At 41.9% G+C, this 18,909-nt stretch overlaps 1 protein-coding gene and 2 long non-coding RNA genes across 9 annotated transcripts in view; 2 read left to right on the top strand and 1 right to left on the bottom strand.

Moving 5' to 3' along the window:
* The window catches only part of LOC137607865 (plectin-like), a 73,159-nt gene that overhangs the window by 15,005 nt on the left and 39,245 nt on the right, over nucleotides 1-18,909 (bottom strand). For 3 of the 6 annotated variants that reach the window (XM_068333892.1, XM_068333896.1, XM_068333894.1), the window contains exons 2-27: nucleotides 16,577-16,638; nucleotides 13,580-13,669; nucleotides 11,857-11,934; nucleotides 11,502-11,594; nucleotides 8,897-9,063; nucleotides 8,603-8,718; nucleotides 8,233-8,339; nucleotides 6,916-7,035; nucleotides 6,605-6,700; nucleotides 6,171-6,298; nucleotides 5,455-5,548; nucleotides 5,209-5,363; nucleotides 4,575-4,926; nucleotides 4,288-4,365; nucleotides 3,825-3,986; nucleotides 3,633-3,737; nucleotides 3,414-3,509; nucleotides 3,204-3,329; nucleotides 2,875-3,027; nucleotides 1,890-2,044; nucleotides 1,681-1,807; nucleotides 1,333-1,516; nucleotides 1,169-1,189; nucleotides 524-681; nucleotides 238-416; nucleotides 16-154 (exon numbers count right to left, since the gene is read on the bottom strand). In XM_068333892.1, coding sequence (XP_068189993.1) covers nucleotides 16-154; nucleotides 238-416; nucleotides 524-681; nucleotides 1,169-1,189; nucleotides 1,333-1,516; nucleotides 1,681-1,807; nucleotides 1,890-2,044; nucleotides 2,875-3,027; nucleotides 3,204-3,329; nucleotides 3,414-3,509; nucleotides 3,633-3,737; nucleotides 3,825-3,986; nucleotides 4,288-4,365; nucleotides 4,575-4,926; nucleotides 5,209-5,363; nucleotides 5,455-5,548; nucleotides 6,171-6,298; nucleotides 6,605-6,700; nucleotides 6,916-7,035; nucleotides 8,233-8,339; nucleotides 8,603-8,718; nucleotides 8,897-9,063; nucleotides 11,502-11,594; nucleotides 11,857-11,934; nucleotides 13,580-13,669; nucleotides 16,577-16,638 — 3,341 coding nt within the window. The other 3 variants (XM_068333893.1, XM_068333897.1, XM_068333898.1) reach the window with 2 other exon arrangements.
* On the top strand, nucleotides 529-3,279 carry LOC137607869 (uncharacterized). The gene is made up of 6 exons (XR_011038054.1): nucleotides 529-649; nucleotides 974-1,050; nucleotides 1,312-1,532; nucleotides 1,726-1,816; nucleotides 2,891-2,991; nucleotides 3,145-3,279. It is a non-coding gene; the product is annotated as an uncharacterized lncRNA (long non-coding RNA).
* On the top strand, nucleotides 3,372-8,456 carry LOC137607868 (uncharacterized). 2 transcript variants are annotated; one of them, XR_011038053.1, is made up of 4 exons: nucleotides 3,372-3,527; nucleotides 3,653-3,806; nucleotides 3,909-4,125; nucleotides 8,178-8,456. It is a non-coding gene; the product is annotated as an uncharacterized lncRNA (long non-coding RNA). The 2 variants fall into 2 exon arrangements; XR_011038052.1 differs by lacking the exon at nucleotides 8,178-8,456 and having other exon boundaries at nucleotides 3,909-4,241.

Below are 18,909 nucleotides of genomic sequence, written 5' to 3'. Positions count from 1 at the left end.
TGAATGAAGAGTAACCTTCAACAGGTTGCGGTGGTCCTCCACCTCCTTCTCTTCAGATGGAACTTTGGTGACGTCTCGCAGACGAGTCTCATAATTGTTCAGCGTGTCTTCTGCATCTTTAGTGTTCCTGATGACAACGTCAACGGTCTTCAGCCTGAAATCAATCACATTTACTCTTTATACAAAAAGCTCATCAACTGAAAATTCACCTCGAAGAATCACAAAAGTAAGTCTCACTTGTCCAGGTAGACGGAGGACAGGCCGTAGACGTGGTTCATTTTCTTCAGAGTGACGTCCAGTTCGGAGCGCAGCATCGGGGACGAGCTGGACTGCTGAGGGGACGCCAGAACCTCCTCGGTCTTCTCCGCGATGGAGTTCAAGTCTTTCTTTAAGCCCTCTAACTCAGACTGGACTTTCTGTTATTGAGAAAAAAACAAAAAAGGGGGAGGTAGACGGTTTTGTGAACGTAATTCTTTAATAACTTCAGATTCCCTCATTCGCTCTGCGCCTGACTTGACGTTACCATTTGCTCGGCGGTCTTCGAGGCGCAAGCTTTGAGCGGCTCCTCCTCCAAAGGCTGCCGGAGACGGGTTATGGTTCGATTCTCACAACCCTGCAGCCTCAAATGAAGATTCTTGATTTGTTCCAGGTACGCCTTGCACAACGACTCATCCTGCTCGCCTGGTAAAATCATATAATGTAAAAATATTATTAGTTTGAACAAAAAATCAAGAATAAATTTGGTTGTTAGACAAAGTCAGATTTGACACTGAACATGATGTACAGCTTGCAAAAATCAAACATATGCATACTCCAAAATTTACAATATTAGTAAGAAGATCTTAAACTAGTTTAGTTGAGGAAAGTATCCGTGTCATATTGTGCACAATTATTTTATCTCCTTCATGCTTGATTGGGGTGGCTATCAATCACAGTGGTTAATCCATCGATCGGTTGATTCCATAATTCACAGTGAGGATTGGCAATCCGCTGGCATTAATCCCATGCACAGATGGATGAAGTTAGAGGGGGAAACTGCCATCAGTGAAGGTGAAGATGTTTGTTAATGAATGAAACATGACGGTGAAACACACACACATTCAGTCCCTGCTGAGCCAATCAAAAAGCTTCTACTGCACAATTTTGAGTTGCAACTGAAGCGCCTTACCTGCCCTGGGGGGCACATAGCCTGTAACGTGAATGCAACAATCAACTTACACACAAAATGACTGTGACTCAAAGTAAAAAAAAAAAAAAAAGTGAATTTGTTGTATGAATGAACATCAGAACATGTTTTTGGGGGGATGACAGAAGCCCCGCCACGGGACCGACCTTGCTCCGCCGAGCTGACCATCGTGTTGTAGTGCTGGTTGGCGCTGTTGTAGCTCGACTCCACCTGCATTCGGTCCTCGGCCCCGAACATCTGGGAGTCCTGGCTGTCTCTCAGGAAGTCCTGGTAGTGCAGCTCCAGGTTCCGCAGCGCCAGACGGTACTCCTCCACCCTCAGGGTCTTAAACTGCAGGACGAAGACGGTGGGTGTTACACAAGATGAAAAAACACGATCAACACAAAGGTGTGCCTTTAATGTGATAAATGATTTACAGTATATCCATTTTTTTCCGTTTGTAACACCTAAAGGCTCATATGGCTTGCAATAACTCTTTTGAACGGCGTTGTTACCATGGTGATGTTCCACGTTTTGATGATGTGAATGTCTCTCATCAGGTACTGCCAGGACAGCAAACTCTTCAGGTCCACACACATCGTCTGCCACTTTGCCTGCAGCCTCTGGAGGTTTCCATCCAGACTGGAACAGGTTTTTTTTGGGGGGGTGGTGGTCATGAACACAAATCAACTTAAACGTGAAGTCATTTAAACTGTTAACTCACCCGGCAACGCTGTTCACTGCATCCTTATTGGTGGGTGGAACCAGGAAGCAGATGGACGGCGCGGACGCTTCACTGCCTTTATCGTTCAGAACCTTCCACTTGTAGGGCTGGGAGTTGTTCAGCAGCGTGCACTCGTCTCCTCTGTGCACGGTGATCTGAAGGGAGGTGAACAAGATGTTCACGTCTGATGGCCTGCTGGATGACCCTCCAGTTTACTGTGTTTAATTACAGTATTTTCCACACCGTAAGGCGCACCTAAGAGTCTATAATTTTCTGGAAAACCGACAGTGGGCCTTCTTTGTGACAAAAGTTTTTAAACAGGCCATTCATTGAAGGTGTACGTTATAATCACATGCACCTTATAATCCAGAGCGCCTTATACAAGCAAACTTTGGTTTTTCGGACGCTTTGGACATCCAACAAATTGGAATTCAACCAAAAAAAAAAGCGGAATTTTTTTTGTCCTGGAAATCGAACAAAATTTGGAAGTCGAACGCAAAACAAACTCATCCATCCTCCTCCTCCTCCTCTTCCTCTCCAACGTTCACGCTCGCTCACCTGAACACTCAACTGAACACAGGCACACTACGCATGTCGCACTCAATAGAACAAGTGTATTATATATTTATATGTAACCACTTATGGGTACAACAGGAAGTCCCAAAATAAGAGCGTCACAGGATCATACTTAACAAAACTGCTTTTTTTGTTGTTTCTTTCTTTCTTTCTCGTGTTTGCTTCTTTCTTTTACATTTCTTTGATATGTTTTCATTACTATACAATTTGATATATAAATGGCATTATGAAATAACATATAGTACGCGGATACAGCGGCAGAAAATGGATGGTTTGCCTGTATTTGACTTTTTTGAACTGAAACCTGAACACAATATTTGACCTATGCATGTGAGAAACATTTTTGTTTGTGAATTTTAGAGATCAACCACATGTGCAATGAACTGTATGAACAGATTACGACATGAACCTCCATCTGCTTGAAGTCGCAGACGGCCTGGATCGGCTGTTTGCCCTTCACGGCCGTGGCGGGGTTACGGGGCTTCAGCTGGACGATGGTCTTGGCTCTGCGCTTCAGGCCTTCCAGGTGAGTTTTGAACTCCGTCAGCTGTTCTTTCTCCTCCTGTGGAGAACATGGGACACTGAGCCAACGCTCAAAAGAAATGTTTTTGTGGTGTTGAATGCATAATAGTTACACATCAGGGGGGAAAACATTTACAGATCTCTCTCATGCACACAGAACCACAGCAGTGAGTGTGTGCAGCATCCAATCGACGTCACCATGGTGACTAAACCTACAGCGACGTCCTGCAGCAGGTCTTCCAGGCGTGTGACGGTGACGGAGCGGTCGCACGAGTACTTCCTCTTCATCGTGTCGTGCATCTTTTTGATCTTCTCCTCTGCCTCCTTCACGTCAGAGAAGAACTACGGGAGAAGACGAAAAGATGAGAAATTCGACTACAAGCTGCAAATGTTTAAACTGTGTTTGGAGGAAAGTGATGAACTCACCTGGAAGTAGGCGGTGTTTTCTTTCAGGTGGGTTTCGATGCAGCAGCACAGCTGGAGGAGCCAACTCCACTGCGTCTGCAGAGCCGCAGTGAAGGCCTGAGGAGCGAAGGAAAGGTTTGAAATGAGGAGAATTAAAAAAAACAACATATAACCAAATGTTTCAAGGAAGGTTTCTACAACCTGATTAAGTGTTTAGACGCTGTTGTTGAAGTTACTTACCTCAATGGTCTTCCTGGCAGGGTGTCCGTCCCTCAGCAGTTTGTCTCCTGTGGCCTGAATGTCGTTCATCTTCTTCTCCCTGAGCTCCAAGTCTCTCATCAAACCCTGCAAATGATAATGACCACAATCACTCATCATCGCTAAAAAGCACCTCAGACAGGAGACTCTGAGAAGGTCACGCCGTTACTCTACCGAGTAGTTGTCTTTCTTAGCCGCCATGTTGGTGTTTCGTTCACTCCAGTCGTAGCTGACCTCCTCCTCCTCCTTCTCGTTCAGCCACATCAGCTCTTTAGTGGCGGCCATGACGAAGGCGTGAAGCTGGTCCAGGTAGAGCAGGCGGGCTTTGGAGGCGTTCTGCACGGGACCGGACACAAGATGTCATGATACATTCTGGGGGATCCAGCATTCCTCCTGGGTTCACCAAGTTAAATCCTTGTTTTATGATCATAACTATGACAGCAAGATGGGAAAGGATCTACATGGGTTAAAAAACGTATGTCGTCGTCATATCACCATTCAGTGTTTTTAAGATATCAGACCTTTATGACCTGACTGCACATTTTGGATCACTTTTTATTTGTGCAATAAAAAAAAACCTTCAGAACTTCAGATTAGTGCTGATCTTAATAATAATCCTGGATCTGGATCCACTTACTAGGAGTTTACCGTACTGCAATTCCAGTTTCCCCAGGTAGTCACGGTAGGCATCTTTACTGGCAGGAGAGATCTGACTCTGGATCAGAGAGAGAGATCAGTCATGGAACTGTTCACTATAATAAGTAATAATAAGTATTTCATATTTTCATGACTTTATATTTAACAGAAAGGCTTAAACTACTTATTTTCAGAGTAAACTTCTTCCAGCTCAGTGCGATAAAACAGGTTTCTTGTGGAAACACTGAATTCAGTGAATGGATGTTACACTCTGACAACTCTTCGTACCTGATCGGCCTTTGCCCTCTCGATCTTGGAGCGGAACTCTTCCACGGATTGGTGCAGGCCACGGTGGCTCCCCAGCTGCGATTCGACGGTGGGCAGGTCGGAGCCCCACTCCCCTTCATCCACCCGGCGCTGGTTTTCCTCCACCCAGCCCAGCAGGTCTAGGATGTAACGCATGGTGACTTCATCCAGCTCGGGCCGCGACCTGGTGGAGGCCTGCTGCAGAACCTGGGACGTGTGGATCTGGGTCATGGGGATCTGGGTCACGGGGACCTGGGCGGTAGTCACACCGGACTTGAGGCGCAGGTTGTACTCGCTACGGAGATTCACCAACCTCTCGTGGAGGCGATAAACTCTAGAGAAGGAATCAAAATATTAATTTAAATTAATAAAATTAAATTAAATTAAATTAAATTAAATTAAATTAAATTAAATTAAATTAAATTAAATTAAATTAAATTAAATTACAGAAATATGACAAATATTAACAGATTTAAGTTTTCAAACTGGAGGTTTCACATTGGGCTTGGTGATTTCAGTAAATTTTACGAAATTGTCAAAAATTGCATCAAGCCCTGATTTCAGAGCGTCTTCATTTTCATTAATGAATCACTTCACTTATTTAGTTATTTCGCACCTGCGGTACATCTGCTCAGCCTGAAGGTGGCGTCCATCTTTGAGCAGCTGAACATCATTGAAGAGGAAGTGGATCATTCCCTCTGCTTTTTCCAGATCCGCCTCCATCTCTGCAGTGTGCTGAGCAGGTTTCCCCGAGCTCAGCATCCTCATATCCTGCAGAACAGATTAGAGATTAGAGATTAGAGCACAGTCTGCATCCGGGGCGCTCTATGCACGTGTTTGAACGCAGGCTTGTGTGTCTCACCGTCTGCAGCAGCGTCTCCACCTGGTTGAGCTGCTCTTCACACACCCCCGACTCCATCTGAACCTTACTGACGATCCTCTGAAGCCCCTGCAGCCTGGGGAGTGAGCAGGGAGAGGTCACAGGTCAAACAGAAGTTCAGTTTACCTGACAGCAAAGTTTGCCTGCATCTCTGCTTTTTTTCTTAATAGAAGAACTAAAACAAAACCATCTTGCAAAAAAAAAAAAAAAAAGTCAAATTAGCACTGGAATACTTTAACACTCACTTTGTCTTCTGGTGGAAAACATACTTCAGCTCGTATCCCTGATGCAGGAAAGCCATGATGGAGCTCTGTCCACTTTAAACTCTACACTGTATTTATTTCTTTGAGTTCTGGAAGAACAAAACTCCAAAGCTACATCCTGCCCATCTCATGATTAAAGAGCAAGTTTATCTATCAATAGTCATTACTGTGAGGGTGTTGCCTTGGAGACAGCAGAGATGTCATGTGTTTGCCCTGGTACGATGTTAAGTTCCCGCTAAACAAAGTGGGATTCATTCGGCTAGTGGACTTCATTAACAGGAAATGATTCATTCTCTTGGTCACATTGAAGATGTTCTGTGATAACCCACTTCTGATTTAAAAAAAACCAAACTTTTTATCTCGTAGATTTTGATTTGTTTATTTATGTGACCGTTGCTGTGGTAACAGATGACAGGATGAAGTTCAGCTCCTCACCTTTCAAATTCCGTCCTGAGGAGACGTTCTCGCTCCAGAATGGCGACGTGCAAACGACCCCATTCCTTCTCCACGTCGAGGGGGTGGTAACCCGGTGGCAGTTTGACATGACCTGCCTGAACTGCCCCCTACAAAATAAAACAACTAGCATTTACCTTCAATTAGTTTATCTTCCCAATAATTTTTCCTGACTGATCTTTATCTTTGTGCTTCATTAATTTGAGACTCATTGTCCTTCTGGTTTCTGATATTTGTTTCTTTTCTGCTTCAATAGTAGCAAAAATATCCATACCCTAAAAACTAGAGTCAAACCATTGGATGATGAACACAAGTGTGTTATCAGCATACAGTCATACGGATGACTTCAAAACAAGACACATAACAATCCTGGCATTCAGTCCAAAAACAAGGAGTCAAACTCTTCAGAAACTCACCTCAAAGGACTTGAAGATATGTTTGGAGCGGTTCTTGTCTGCCTCTTTCGCAGGAAGTTCCGTCTCCTTAAACTTCAGAAACTGACGCCAAAGAACCTGAGATGTATTGAAAAGGGATGTTAAAGCCAATAATGTAATGTAACAGCCATAATAACTACCCCTAAAACCTAATTATTACATTATTAGTTCAGGATTTTTATTAGGTTATTGGCCAGTTAATACCTGATTGACTTCTTCAAGAGATAATAAATAAATTCAACATCAGCTCCATATCCTATATCAAAAGTTTTATTCTAAAGCCCAGTCCTCACCTCAATCTCCTCGTAGCTGTTGGGGAACTTCCTCTCCTCAAAGACAAGAACGTGGTGTCGGATCCACTGCAGCAGCATGGTGACCAGCTCATAATACTCCTGCCAACGCAGCTCCAGCTCCTGAAGCACGAATGCAGACGTTATACTGTACCTCATGTCATGATGATGATGATGATCTTAGAAGCTCACTGCATCTGTCACACTGCTTCTGTCACACTGCTTCTGTCACACTGCATCTGTTACACTGTATCTGCCACACTGCATCTGAAACACTAAATCTGTCACACTGCATCTGCCACACTGCATCTGTCACACTGTATCTGTCACACTGCATCTTTCACATTGCATCTGTCACACTGCATCTGCCAAACTGCATCTGAAACACTAAATCTGTCACACTGCATCTGTCACACTGTATCTGTCACACTGTATCTGCCACACTGCATCTGTCACACTGCATCTGTCACACTGTATCTGCCAAACTGCATCTGTCACACTGTATCTGTCACACTGTATCTGCCACACTGCATCTGTCACACTGCATCTTTCACATTGCATCTGTCACACTGCATCTGCCAAACTGCATCTGAAACACTAAATCTGTCACACTGCATCTGTCACACTGTATCTGTCACACTGTATCTGCCACACTGCATCTGTCACACTGCATCTGTCACACTGTATCTGCCACACTGCATCTGTCACACTGTATCTGTCACACTGTATCTGCCACACTGCATCTGTCACACTGCATCTTTCACATTGCATCTGTCACACTGCATCTGCCAAACTGCATCTGAAACACTAAATCTGTCACACTGCATCTGTCACACTGTATCTGTCACACTGCATCTTTCACATTGCATCTGTCACACTGCATCTGCCAAACTGCATCTGAAACACTAAATCTGTCACACTGCATCTGTCACACTGTATCTGTCACACTGTATCTGCCACACTGTATCTGCCACACTGCATCTGTCACACTGTATCTGTCACACTGTATCTGCCACACTGTATCTGTCACACTGCATCTTTCACATTGCATCTGTCACACTGCATCTGCCAAACTGCATCTGAAACACTAAATCTGTCACACTGCATCTGTCACACTGTATCTGTCACACTGTATCTGCCACACTGCATCTGTCACACTGCATCTGTCACACTGCAACCACTCCCGCACTACTTTTAAAATGCTTATCACAGTTAAAAATGTAAGTTTAGTGAGTTAACACTCTTTTTTTATATTCATGATAAAGATATCTTTACGGTGAAGAGAACAATGAAGTGATGATGAGGAAGAGGAGGACTCACGTTGGCTTTGACTCCGTCCTGAACATCTGGTACCCTGGGCATGACATCATACAGGGAGGAGACGTATGTGATAATGGATTTCTCATCTGGATGAGGCACATCCACATCTGGAGATGGAGCAGGGAGAGGACTTTAACTACTACTATTTGATGAAATTCAAGAGTCCAGAGGAATGTTAACCACTTCGGAAATGATTTTGCTTCAAAATAGAACTCAACTGAACTACCTCAACCACCTCCAGTTAAATCTAGTGGAGTTAATACAGTGTTCTGTATAATTCTTAGATCCAGATGTTCAGAAATGCGTAAAAATATTGTGAAGCTGCAGAACAAATCTGAATATCTCGGTGATGATGTCACTGCCGTCTCACCCTCCGGGTCCAGTAGTTTGGTGACGCCCAGGTCTCTCTCCGCCACATTGAAGGCCTGCTCCAGGTTGTCATGGTTACTCTGTCGGTACACTTGACCCATGTCGATCAGAGTGGGCCTGTGGACAGCAGCCGACCGGTGGGAACAGGGTGTGGAAATGAGCGACCACCACCATCATTACATAAATTTTTGACATTTCCTTCACACCTTTGTTTTTACACATTTTTTAATATGTTTTCTGCCAGCTGTGATTCCTCAAAAACAGCTGCTAGGTAGTTGTTGGACCAGCGCCTCACCTGTGTTTGTGTATGATGGCGTTGAAGAGCTTGCCATCTCTCCAGCTGGTGGTGAAGTTGTCGCAGCGCAGGCCCTGGTAGCCCTCCACCATCCTCTGAGACCAGAGCAGCAGCTTCTCTTTGGCCGTCATGTCGTCTGATTGGCCGTTCACCTGAATGTCGGAGATCTGAGGGAGGAGCCAAGAAGTCAGCGACGCTGAAGACCGAGCTGATAGCAGATTTATTTCTAGGTTCAGTTACTCTTCAGTCACGCTTTGAGGAGGTAACTTTGCTGATGTTGGGAGAGTAAAATTTTGAGCTTAACAAAAGACGGACAAAATATATTGTAAGAATTCACAACAAGGGCAAAAAGGCAGCACCAGGGTGTTTTCCTCATCATATTATAAATATCTCCAGTAATCTTGTTCATTTTTTTTTTCATTCAAATTTACTTTTTCTTTGATTTTGAATCAAATATAATTGAAGTTGATGAGAAGAACTCTGAGAAAGAACCCCCCCCCCCCCACAGCAAACACTGCAGGTCCTATAAATGAAGAATTTCACAGATTCTATTGTAAAGGAGATTTTAACTGTATTACTTTGATTTGACCTACTTTTCCTGTGAATGGGCTCTGACCTCTGACCTTGACCTCATGTGACCTACTTTACAATTGATTTATTGGTTCTTTACAGCCACATGTAACGACCCAACAGGATCTCAACCCTCTGCATAATTTAGAACAAGTCACTAACTCGTGTCCTCAGGCCTGACTTAAATGTCAAATATAATGACTCCTCAGGCATCAGCGAAATGACTCCGCCTTCCACCGCCCTGTAAATGCTGAACATATAAAAAACCTCCGTGTTGCTTCTAGAATAGTTTGTGTTCTGTTTCCAAACTCCTTTAAAATATTTAAAATAAACCTCTTCAGGACAAGTTTGATCTCCATCCATTGTCGGCTACACTCCACGAACAGAATCGTCTTCTTTAAGAGCTGTGAGACAAAACTAGGAATCTAAAGTTATATAACTCTCTGAAACAGTTCCTCATGTATGAAAGAAAGTAGCCTACAAGGCAAAATCCAGGGTAAACCTTTCTATTTGTCACTGAAGGTGTGCTGAGACTGAATTTTAGATTTTTTTTCACTCTATTCCTTGAATCTATCATCCAGCAGTTGTTGTCTGTGACGTATCTATAATCAGACCAACAAATCGTCATCTAATGAACGTGTTTTACTTGTCTTGACGTACCAGATGGGTGGGGTTCTCCATAGAATGGGAACATGTTGGTAGAAAGTAGCAACAATCATTTAAACAAAACTTACTGTTTACATATTGATGAGTCAGAAAAGTAAGAATTTTAATAACAGTGGATTATTTTTGTAGGAAAGGGTGGAGGAGGGAAAACAGAAGGCATCTCTTCCTTCTGCTATTTTCCCTCCAGAGGGGAAACCCCAGAGCGACCAGGATGGACGGGGGCACAACGTGACTCAGAACCTGGACGGAAACCACCGCCCTGAGGAACATCCAGCTCCCGCCCTGTCATGAATTTTGACCAATCATTTTCTACAAGTCACCAATGTGTATTAATAAACTTTGAGCTCCACCTGGGGAGCGCATGAAATTCACCACTTTTCACAACAGCTACCAGGAGTCAAAACTCACAGATTATGGTCCTGCTTTTAAAAAATAAATATATTTGATGACTAAATTTGCATGGAAGGATTTTGGTTTCTTCCTTTGTTACATGTGTGCCCTGCTAGGCACCGTCTTTTCTACCACGGTTTTCTTGAAGTCCTGAGCCGCTGCCACGCCCACGCCGCCAAGCAGCTTCCAAAAGGAACCAGTGAGTCACACAGGATGGGTAAAAGTATTCCATATCTCACCCATCATATCCACTAAAGCATCAAAACTTTTTCTGCACTCCCACTCCTTTTTCCAAAAATCTTCCATCGGCTGAGAAAGTATTCAGGAATTCAGAATTTACCCACTGAAACACATTTTCCTGCCGTAGGTTGGATTACAGCAATTCTATATGGTTCACATTTGGGAATGAGGATTATTTGTGTGAATAAAACTGATTCAGATGTAATCTATAGCTCTGCATAGGACCACAACAAAGAGATACAAAAGCTATGAAATTCACTAATTTTAAAAATAAATGAACGACTTTACTCCGTGTTTAGTCTTTGTGCACTGAAGGACGGTTGTATATAAGAGCCAAATGTCCAATAAAGCACATTTGGAAGCGATCGCTTCTTGGACCCTGTACTGAGTTGCCGTTTCAACATCAGCCTAAACTGGGGCTGATGACTGAAACCCAAAGGGAGACACAGAGTTTCCTTCCCGCGCAGCGGAAGCAAACCAACCGCACTGCAATGAAAGTCAACTGTATGAAGCACATGTTACTCATCAAATGGAAGAAATCAATATGGTGCCAGTGTGCAAATTCAAAGTTAAACACCAGATGTGGCTCCAAGAAACGTGATACCAATTTGACCAACATGATTCAGTCCGTCCAGTCTGAATAAGAGTGAATGATTCAGTGCATCCCATAGTTTCTGCCACACCCCCCATGCCGTGTTTACAGGACTTTGCATCAGTCCTGATTGTTGTGCTGCATCACCTGGAAGTGAAGGATGATGGTCCATATCAGTCCCAGGGTCAGCTTGGGGTTTCCATCTGCGATGTCATCATTCCTGATGTTGACCAGTTTGACCTGACAGAGAACATGGACACCGTCAGCTTGTGAAAGATTGTGGTGGGGTTTTTTTGTTGTTTTTTTCATTTAAATTTTTTTGTAATTTTATTAAAATTTTATCAAAATAATTTTTTTTTTTTTTTTTATTTATTTATTTATTTATTTATTTATTTACTTACTTACTTACTTACTTACTTACTTACTTACTTACTTACTTACTTACTTACTTACTTACTTACTTACTTACTTACTTACTTACTTACTGCCATTATTAACTGACCTGTCTGTGTTTGAGAAAGTCCAGTGCGATCTGCACGTTCTGCAGCTTGTGGAATCGCATCCGGCCCTTCTCCCTCGGCTGTAAGAGACGACACCAGAACATCAGCATGAAGACTGAATGAGCTACTCATAGCAGCAAGGCCCTACGATTGACAGGATGTTTCAGTGTCCAGCATCAGTCTGTCTTTAAAAATGAAAGAGCTTCATAAAGAAACACAACTGTAATGGTGAAAACACAGCAAATTTGAAGTGCGGTTCAAATTCTGCATGGTTGTGATCAGAGCTTTTGGCCAGACTTTCACCAGAATCGGCCTCGCAATCTGAAAATGTGTTAACATACCAGCCAGGATGTCTGCAGGAGCATGAGAGCATGATGATGAATGATACACAATCCCAGTGATCCCACAATAATCTCTCACAATCCTTTTTTTCCCCCTAAGAACTACACTACAGATTTTTTTCCTGCAACATTTCAAAAGTTTTTAACTTCCAATTTGTACAGCAGAGCCCTGAATATCTACGAGACGCAAACGATGGTCATAACATGCTTTTAAGCTTGAAGCCGGTTTGAAGCTTTGCTGCAGAATTAATGATCATACTGGATCAGATCGCAGTGATCAGACTTTGGATTTGGCTTTCAGTACATGGACAGAAGCAATAATTGACCACATCCTCCCAAACTGATTGATCAATGGATTGATAGATTTTTATTGTAAAACTTATTTTCCGTTGTACTTGTGTAGAAACCAGTGAGGAAAGTCAGTAAATTAATCGACCTTTTTGTCGGCAAACAAGTTAAGGATGAAATCTGAAGATGCTGTGGCCAACTCTTAAAATGTTCATGTATGAACTTCATCTATGATCCTTATGGTGTCAGGAATTAAACATTACAACATGAACATCACTGTGTATTTTATTGATTTACCCTCTTAATGGAACTTGAACAGTTACTTTGAAATCACCTTTCAAAGTTATTATTAATTATTATTATTATTTATATTTATTATAATATAATATATTATATTATTATTATATAATATTATTATAATATATATTTTTTATATTATATACTGTATAATTATTATTATTAATTATTTAAAAACACATTAAAAATCACAAAAAATCCAAATAAATCCTTGTGCTTCTCCTGTCATCGCAACGATTTAATGGAAGACGACAATGTTGATAAAGAATCGGGACAACACAGGGAGTGTGACTGCCATCATGCACATCCCAGAAGCCACCTGGGGTGGTGGACACATGCCACGTCCGAGGAGGCGGCCAACCCACAGTGCAGGCGGCACTCACCAACCGCACGTTCCTCACAACGTCACGTTCCCTCGGCTACCGCAGCAAGAGCATCGCAATAGAGGAAGGCAGAGGCAAAGGGGGGAAAGGTCAGAGCAAAGGTCAGCAGATAGGAATTAGATTAAGCAAAAAAAAAACGGAGGTAAAAAAAAAAAAAGTCAGTGCAGAAAGATTACGAGATGGATGCAAAGAAAAGAATTGTGTAATAAAGACAGTAAATTAAAAAAAGTGCATGACCCCAAGTGAACACATGCAAGAGTGAAGTTCAGAAAGCCATCAAGTTAGAGTGAGTTAACAACAGAATAAACATCTCAGCAAATTAACTTCACAGATAAGACGGGACGAAACAGGACTGGACAGGAGGACACAGCAGAACCTGGTGTCCTAAAATGTGAAGGTCAAAGGTCAACCCTCACCAGGGTCTCTCCTGAGAGCACCTCCAGCAGGGAGATGAGGTTGTGTCCATCTCTGAGGTCCTCATAGAGGTCAGTGATGTGTCTCTGGGCCTGGGGACAGAACAGAGGAGACAGTTTTACTTTTATTGTTTTAATAAACATTACATTAATAAATTCAAAATCAGTTGTGAATGAACCACATCTGACTAAACCAGAATTCCAAAAGTTTGAGACTAACAGCAGAAAAGGATTTTACAAATTCAAAGAAAATCATTTAATGATACCTGAAAAAGGTAAAGCAACTTAAAGGAGAGGACCGGCTCAAAACCATGAGGAGGTAAAGCCTGCTTTCAGCAGCGGCAGCGAGGTCTTCTTCTCATAGTTTGTCTATCATTTCTATTGGTTTGACACACTAGGTTAACAATTGCAAAGAGCATGATCAGTTAGCTTAGCCTGGATGTTTTAGTTGGTGAAAAACAGTGGAAACTCCTCTACATGCAGCTGTTGGAACCACGACAGGGGGTCCAGCAGTTTCCTAGAGATGATTTGAACGGACAGATTCAAAAATCATTTCAGCATCAGCATCCCAAAGAGTCGATGTGCAATCAACGCACTAGATTATGCAGCTCAAATCAGTGATAAATCTTTGCGATCGATTATCGATCATGGATTATCGTCTCGGAGATCCACGTGTTACTGTGTCCCCTTATTAGATTAATTTACGAAAGTAAAAGATTAGGTCACAACCAATAGGACTGATACTAAAACTATGAAAAATCTTAACAACGGTTACCTATTTTTTTAAAAAATGCATGTAAATATAAATCAATAAATATATCTATAAATGTATAAAATATAAATATAAATAAATATTGATCTTTCTTTAGCTGTCCTAAACCGACTGACAGAACATGTAAAGACAAGCGGCAGTGCAGAAAAAAAGCTCTGACAGCAGTTTGAAAAATGTTAAAATGCAGGGAACACAGGTCAGATGTCAGCAGCTTCAGGAGGAGGAAAGAGAATGTTAAAAATGTGAAGACAAACATGCAGGCAAGAAACAAAGGTTTGCCCTCTCAGCGCTCCACACAGATTTTACAGCACCTACCTCCACCTTCCAGTGCTGAGAGGAAAGGATGGGAGGACAGGAAGGATGAAGGATGGAAAGAAGAGATAGTTTGATGAGAGAAGATACAAAAAACTGCAGGGACTCGCGAGAGAAAAGAAGAAAACACGACACAAACACGGAACACGTGTTCATTCTCTGTGTACAGCAGATGGCACTTGTGAGCAGTATGGAGACAACAACGGAGCGCTCTCGGCCTCAAAGTGTAATCCCATGATTCCGTGGTGAGCATGAGTCGATACGGCCTGAGGGCGGCTAAATCCCAACCCGCTGCAGTCCTTTGGACACAAACTGGTTGAATTTATGGACAATAAACAATGATTGACCATAAAAGTCTGAGTCATCTGGTACCACAGGAGCCACATGAGGAGGACACACATTCCTGACTGTGTATAAGGATTCATTAACCTGAAGGAGGCAGTTCATCCAAAACGCTTCAGGGAGGGGCGTCCTGTGTTTTAGTTTACTCTGGCAAAAATACAGCGTTAATGTGGCATTTCATGTCGGGTAAATTGAGTTGTGGTTACTTAAAACCGGATTCTTGATTTACCTAATTTACATTGGATTTTAACATATGTAAGATATGTACATTAAAATAACTTTAAACAAATTGACAATTGTTAAAAAGTACATTTTGATGTGTTTACATAATCCAAATGAATAAAACTTTGTCGCATGATCCCTTGCTGTTAAACATCCTTTGTTTTTTGCTAACACTGAAACATTGTCACTGATGTTTGAGTGTGATTTTACGTTTAACCATTCATTCATTCATTCATTCATTCATTCATTCATTCATTCATTCATTCATTTATTCATTCATACAGAAAATTTTGTGTGTCCAATTCACATAGGTGACATGTTTTTGGCCTGAGAACCCACACAGTCTGAGGACAACAGCGCTGTACAGTAGGGTCCCAGGTGGAATTGAACCCGGGACCTTCTTGCTCCACTGCAGCCATTAATCAAATGACTGCAGTTATATTTTTATTCCAACTTCTTTCATACTAAAACACAATATTAAGTTGTACCTCAGGAGCACAGAGACTTTCTGAATGGCCTTCTATCCCCATCATTCAATATTTCATCAAGTTGCTTATTTGTCAAACCAACATTACAAAACATTAGAGGTATTTAGTGATTTAAAACTATAAAATATAATAGTAGAAAACAAGCATCTAATAATCTGTAACTAGTAAATGTTTTTACGCTTAATAAATGACTAAAATAAATCGTTTATGCAAGAATATCCTTCAGGTAATTAACCCTTTCATTCTGGACCTACATTAGGAAGGACATGTTTCTTTAGAGTGACGGGCCGGCTGATAATGATGACATATTCAGCTCTGGTGCCCAAGTTCAGTGTCGGAGGTCAGAGGTGGAGTTCCCTGTTCCCCTGCAGAACCCGGAGAAACCGCCCTGGTGGTCTGGAGCCCAGATGTGAAACCTGTGGCTGAGTCCGACCAATGAAACCCCAGCTAAAGCGATACCATGTGTTTGTGATGGGCATGACTTTAAAACAACGAGCCTGTGTGGATTTTACAATAGTGGAGAATTTAAAATATCCTAATCTTTTCCAAATTCTCACTTTTTTTTCTTTTTTTTTAATGACGGTGTATTGTTGAAATTACTTTTTTGCTTTAGCGGTTTACTCTTCATCTGGTTTTGCTTTCAGGTAACTTTTTCCACAGTCTGTTATCTATCATATTGGAGTTTTTCCAGTCTAATTTCAGTTATTGTACCCAGATGGGCTACAACTGCTACATTAAACAGAACAACCTTTATGTCATTTGAGGACAACTGAATCAACAAAAGATTCCATTAACTCAATGAACTACTTCTAATCCAGCTGGATGTACACTTGATGTGTGAACAGTGTTTCTGTGGGATCTCACCTTCACCAGGTGCTTGTTGACCCACTTAGTGAAGGTCTTCTTCTGAACTCGATCTCGTTCATCTGTGGAGGAAAAAGACGACACAAAACCTTAATCAACTGCGTCGATCAAATCACATTTGCGAGCATCGGCTCGTTAAATTGCGATCAATCTGTCACATTGAAGCAGATGATTTTATGAGGCCCTCTAGGCTGACATTGCTTGTTGGAATATTTGCGCACAAATTGCTGCAAATGTAACGCTGAATGCTGGGCAATAACAGAAGCTTCAGGAGAGACTTAAAGTGGCAGAAAGTCGCTGATCATCCCTTAAAGATGGTTTAGAATTAGTCCATCCATACAAAGAAGGAAGGACGTTATGCTCGTCAGGTGAAAGACAAGTAAATTGCCCCTGACAAACCTCAGATTTGCACCTCTACAGGAACAGGTCCTGTCTTGCCGGGCTGTTTTGGTTTTGATTTCACTGTCTACTCTATATGTTGGGCAATGTTTTCATCAAGCATGCAAAAAAATCTGTACCAAAAGGAATGCTTTCCCTGCACAGAGAAACCAGACAACACAACATCCGACATCCACCCCCGGTGGCGTCCTGTCGATGTTTCACACACATTCTTGCGACTTTCAGTTTTCATGATTTGATATTTGATAGCGAACACAAGGTTTCATCCAGGTAGGATAAGAACTGAAGAAAACAACATTTGTGATAACGTGTTGACATGTCAACGCAGCTGCACGGGAAAGAGAAGAATCAAGGTCGAACAGAGACCAAAGGCGACGTTAGACATTCCACAACTCAAACCTGAGACACGCGTGAGACAAAAAAGGGAATCTTCTTTTACAAATAATTTGTTTGCTTGGCTGATTTTTTACCGCCTGCAGCAGCAAACTGAGAAGTGGACGTTTTCATTTCATCTTCAGTCAAAAATATTTTGAAGCAATGTGGGAGATATCAGGTCTCCTGAAGGGGCATGACTGTTTGTTCATGGCTGTTTGCTACCAGCAAATCAGTCCGTTAAGACATTTTCATTTTATTTTCAAACCCCGAAAGAAAAATCCTCTCTGGTTGAAGCAGCCGATAACTGCATTTCTTTCTTTTTTTTACAGTTAGTTTTAGCTTGTTTGAGCAAAGTTTGAATGACTAAAGCACACAATAAATACGTAGGCAAGTCCTGACCAATAAAAAAGAAGAGCCATGAAACATAGAGGGGTGTGACACTTTTGATAAAAAGATAGGAACAAGTACAAGACAAGTTACTATTTTATTTTAAAATACAAAATATATATATTTTGAAACTTGAACAACAATGAGGAGACAAAAACTCAACTTTTGAGCAACCGAGAAGTTCTAATTTTAAATCAAGGACTTGTGGAGAAAACACAAACCCACTCATGCTGTTCTTCTGAAACAAAAAGAGAAGATGATGACAAATCTACCTTTCCTGTAATCCGCGGCCTTGAGCAGACCCTGGTAGCTGGAGTCCTCTATGAAGACCCCATCACTACCCACACTGTCATTGGACTGTGTCCTGAACCTCTGCTCCATCGCCACGCTGCGGTTATCTCAAAGATCCAAAACCAAACCTGAGCCTCTGCAGGCGGGTGTGATGTTGTCTACATCCCAGTGTCTGATACACTGGTTCTCAATGTGGGGTCCTGCATTCAAGTGGGAGTATTTCAGCGACTGAAACAGTTCCTGAACGCAGGTCTACGTCTCTTTTCCCTCCCTTTTTCCCCTTTGCTGTCATTTGACATTCTATGCACAAAATTTTTTTTCCACCAGCTCTTGCAAAATGCCTGCCTCCGGGCTACGATGTTAGAAGCTGTCGATCATCATAAAGTTGTCTTTGCATAGACAGGGGAACATTCTCTTCTTCCTTGCCCTGCCATGCTATGTGCACATCACCCCCCCCCCCACAAACACCAGATCCCCACCTTACAGAAGACCCTCACTCCACCCAACTGAAATACCATTCTGTGACAGCAGAGCTCTGACTGTAATGCTTTTGTATTACACACACACACACACACACATTATATATATATATATATATATATATATATATATATATATATATATATATATATATATATATATATATAGTTTTACACAATTCCTGCAGAAACGGCCAAAATAATTTTATCCAAATCACAAATCTAAGACAGGATAGCTGGAAACAGACCACAGAAACAACACAGTTAAAATGAGTTGTTTTAAAGGATTCTGCCAGTGAACATTACTCACTTTCCATTCACTACAGTAGCAGGAATCCTTTGGATTTATGCTCCTACCCGTCATTGAGACTTTTATCCAAACGTTTTGGACATCAAGTAAAT

The sequence above is a fragment of the Antennarius striatus genome, chromosome 14 (assembly GCF_040054535.1).
Source record: "Antennarius striatus isolate MH-2024 chromosome 14, ASM4005453v1, whole genome shotgun sequence".
NCBI lineage: Eukaryota > Metazoa > Chordata > Actinopteri > Lophiiformes > Antennariidae > Antennarius > Antennarius striatus.
Note: the sequence above shows the minus strand (reverse complement) of the source record. Positions and strands in the feature narration are given on the sequence as shown.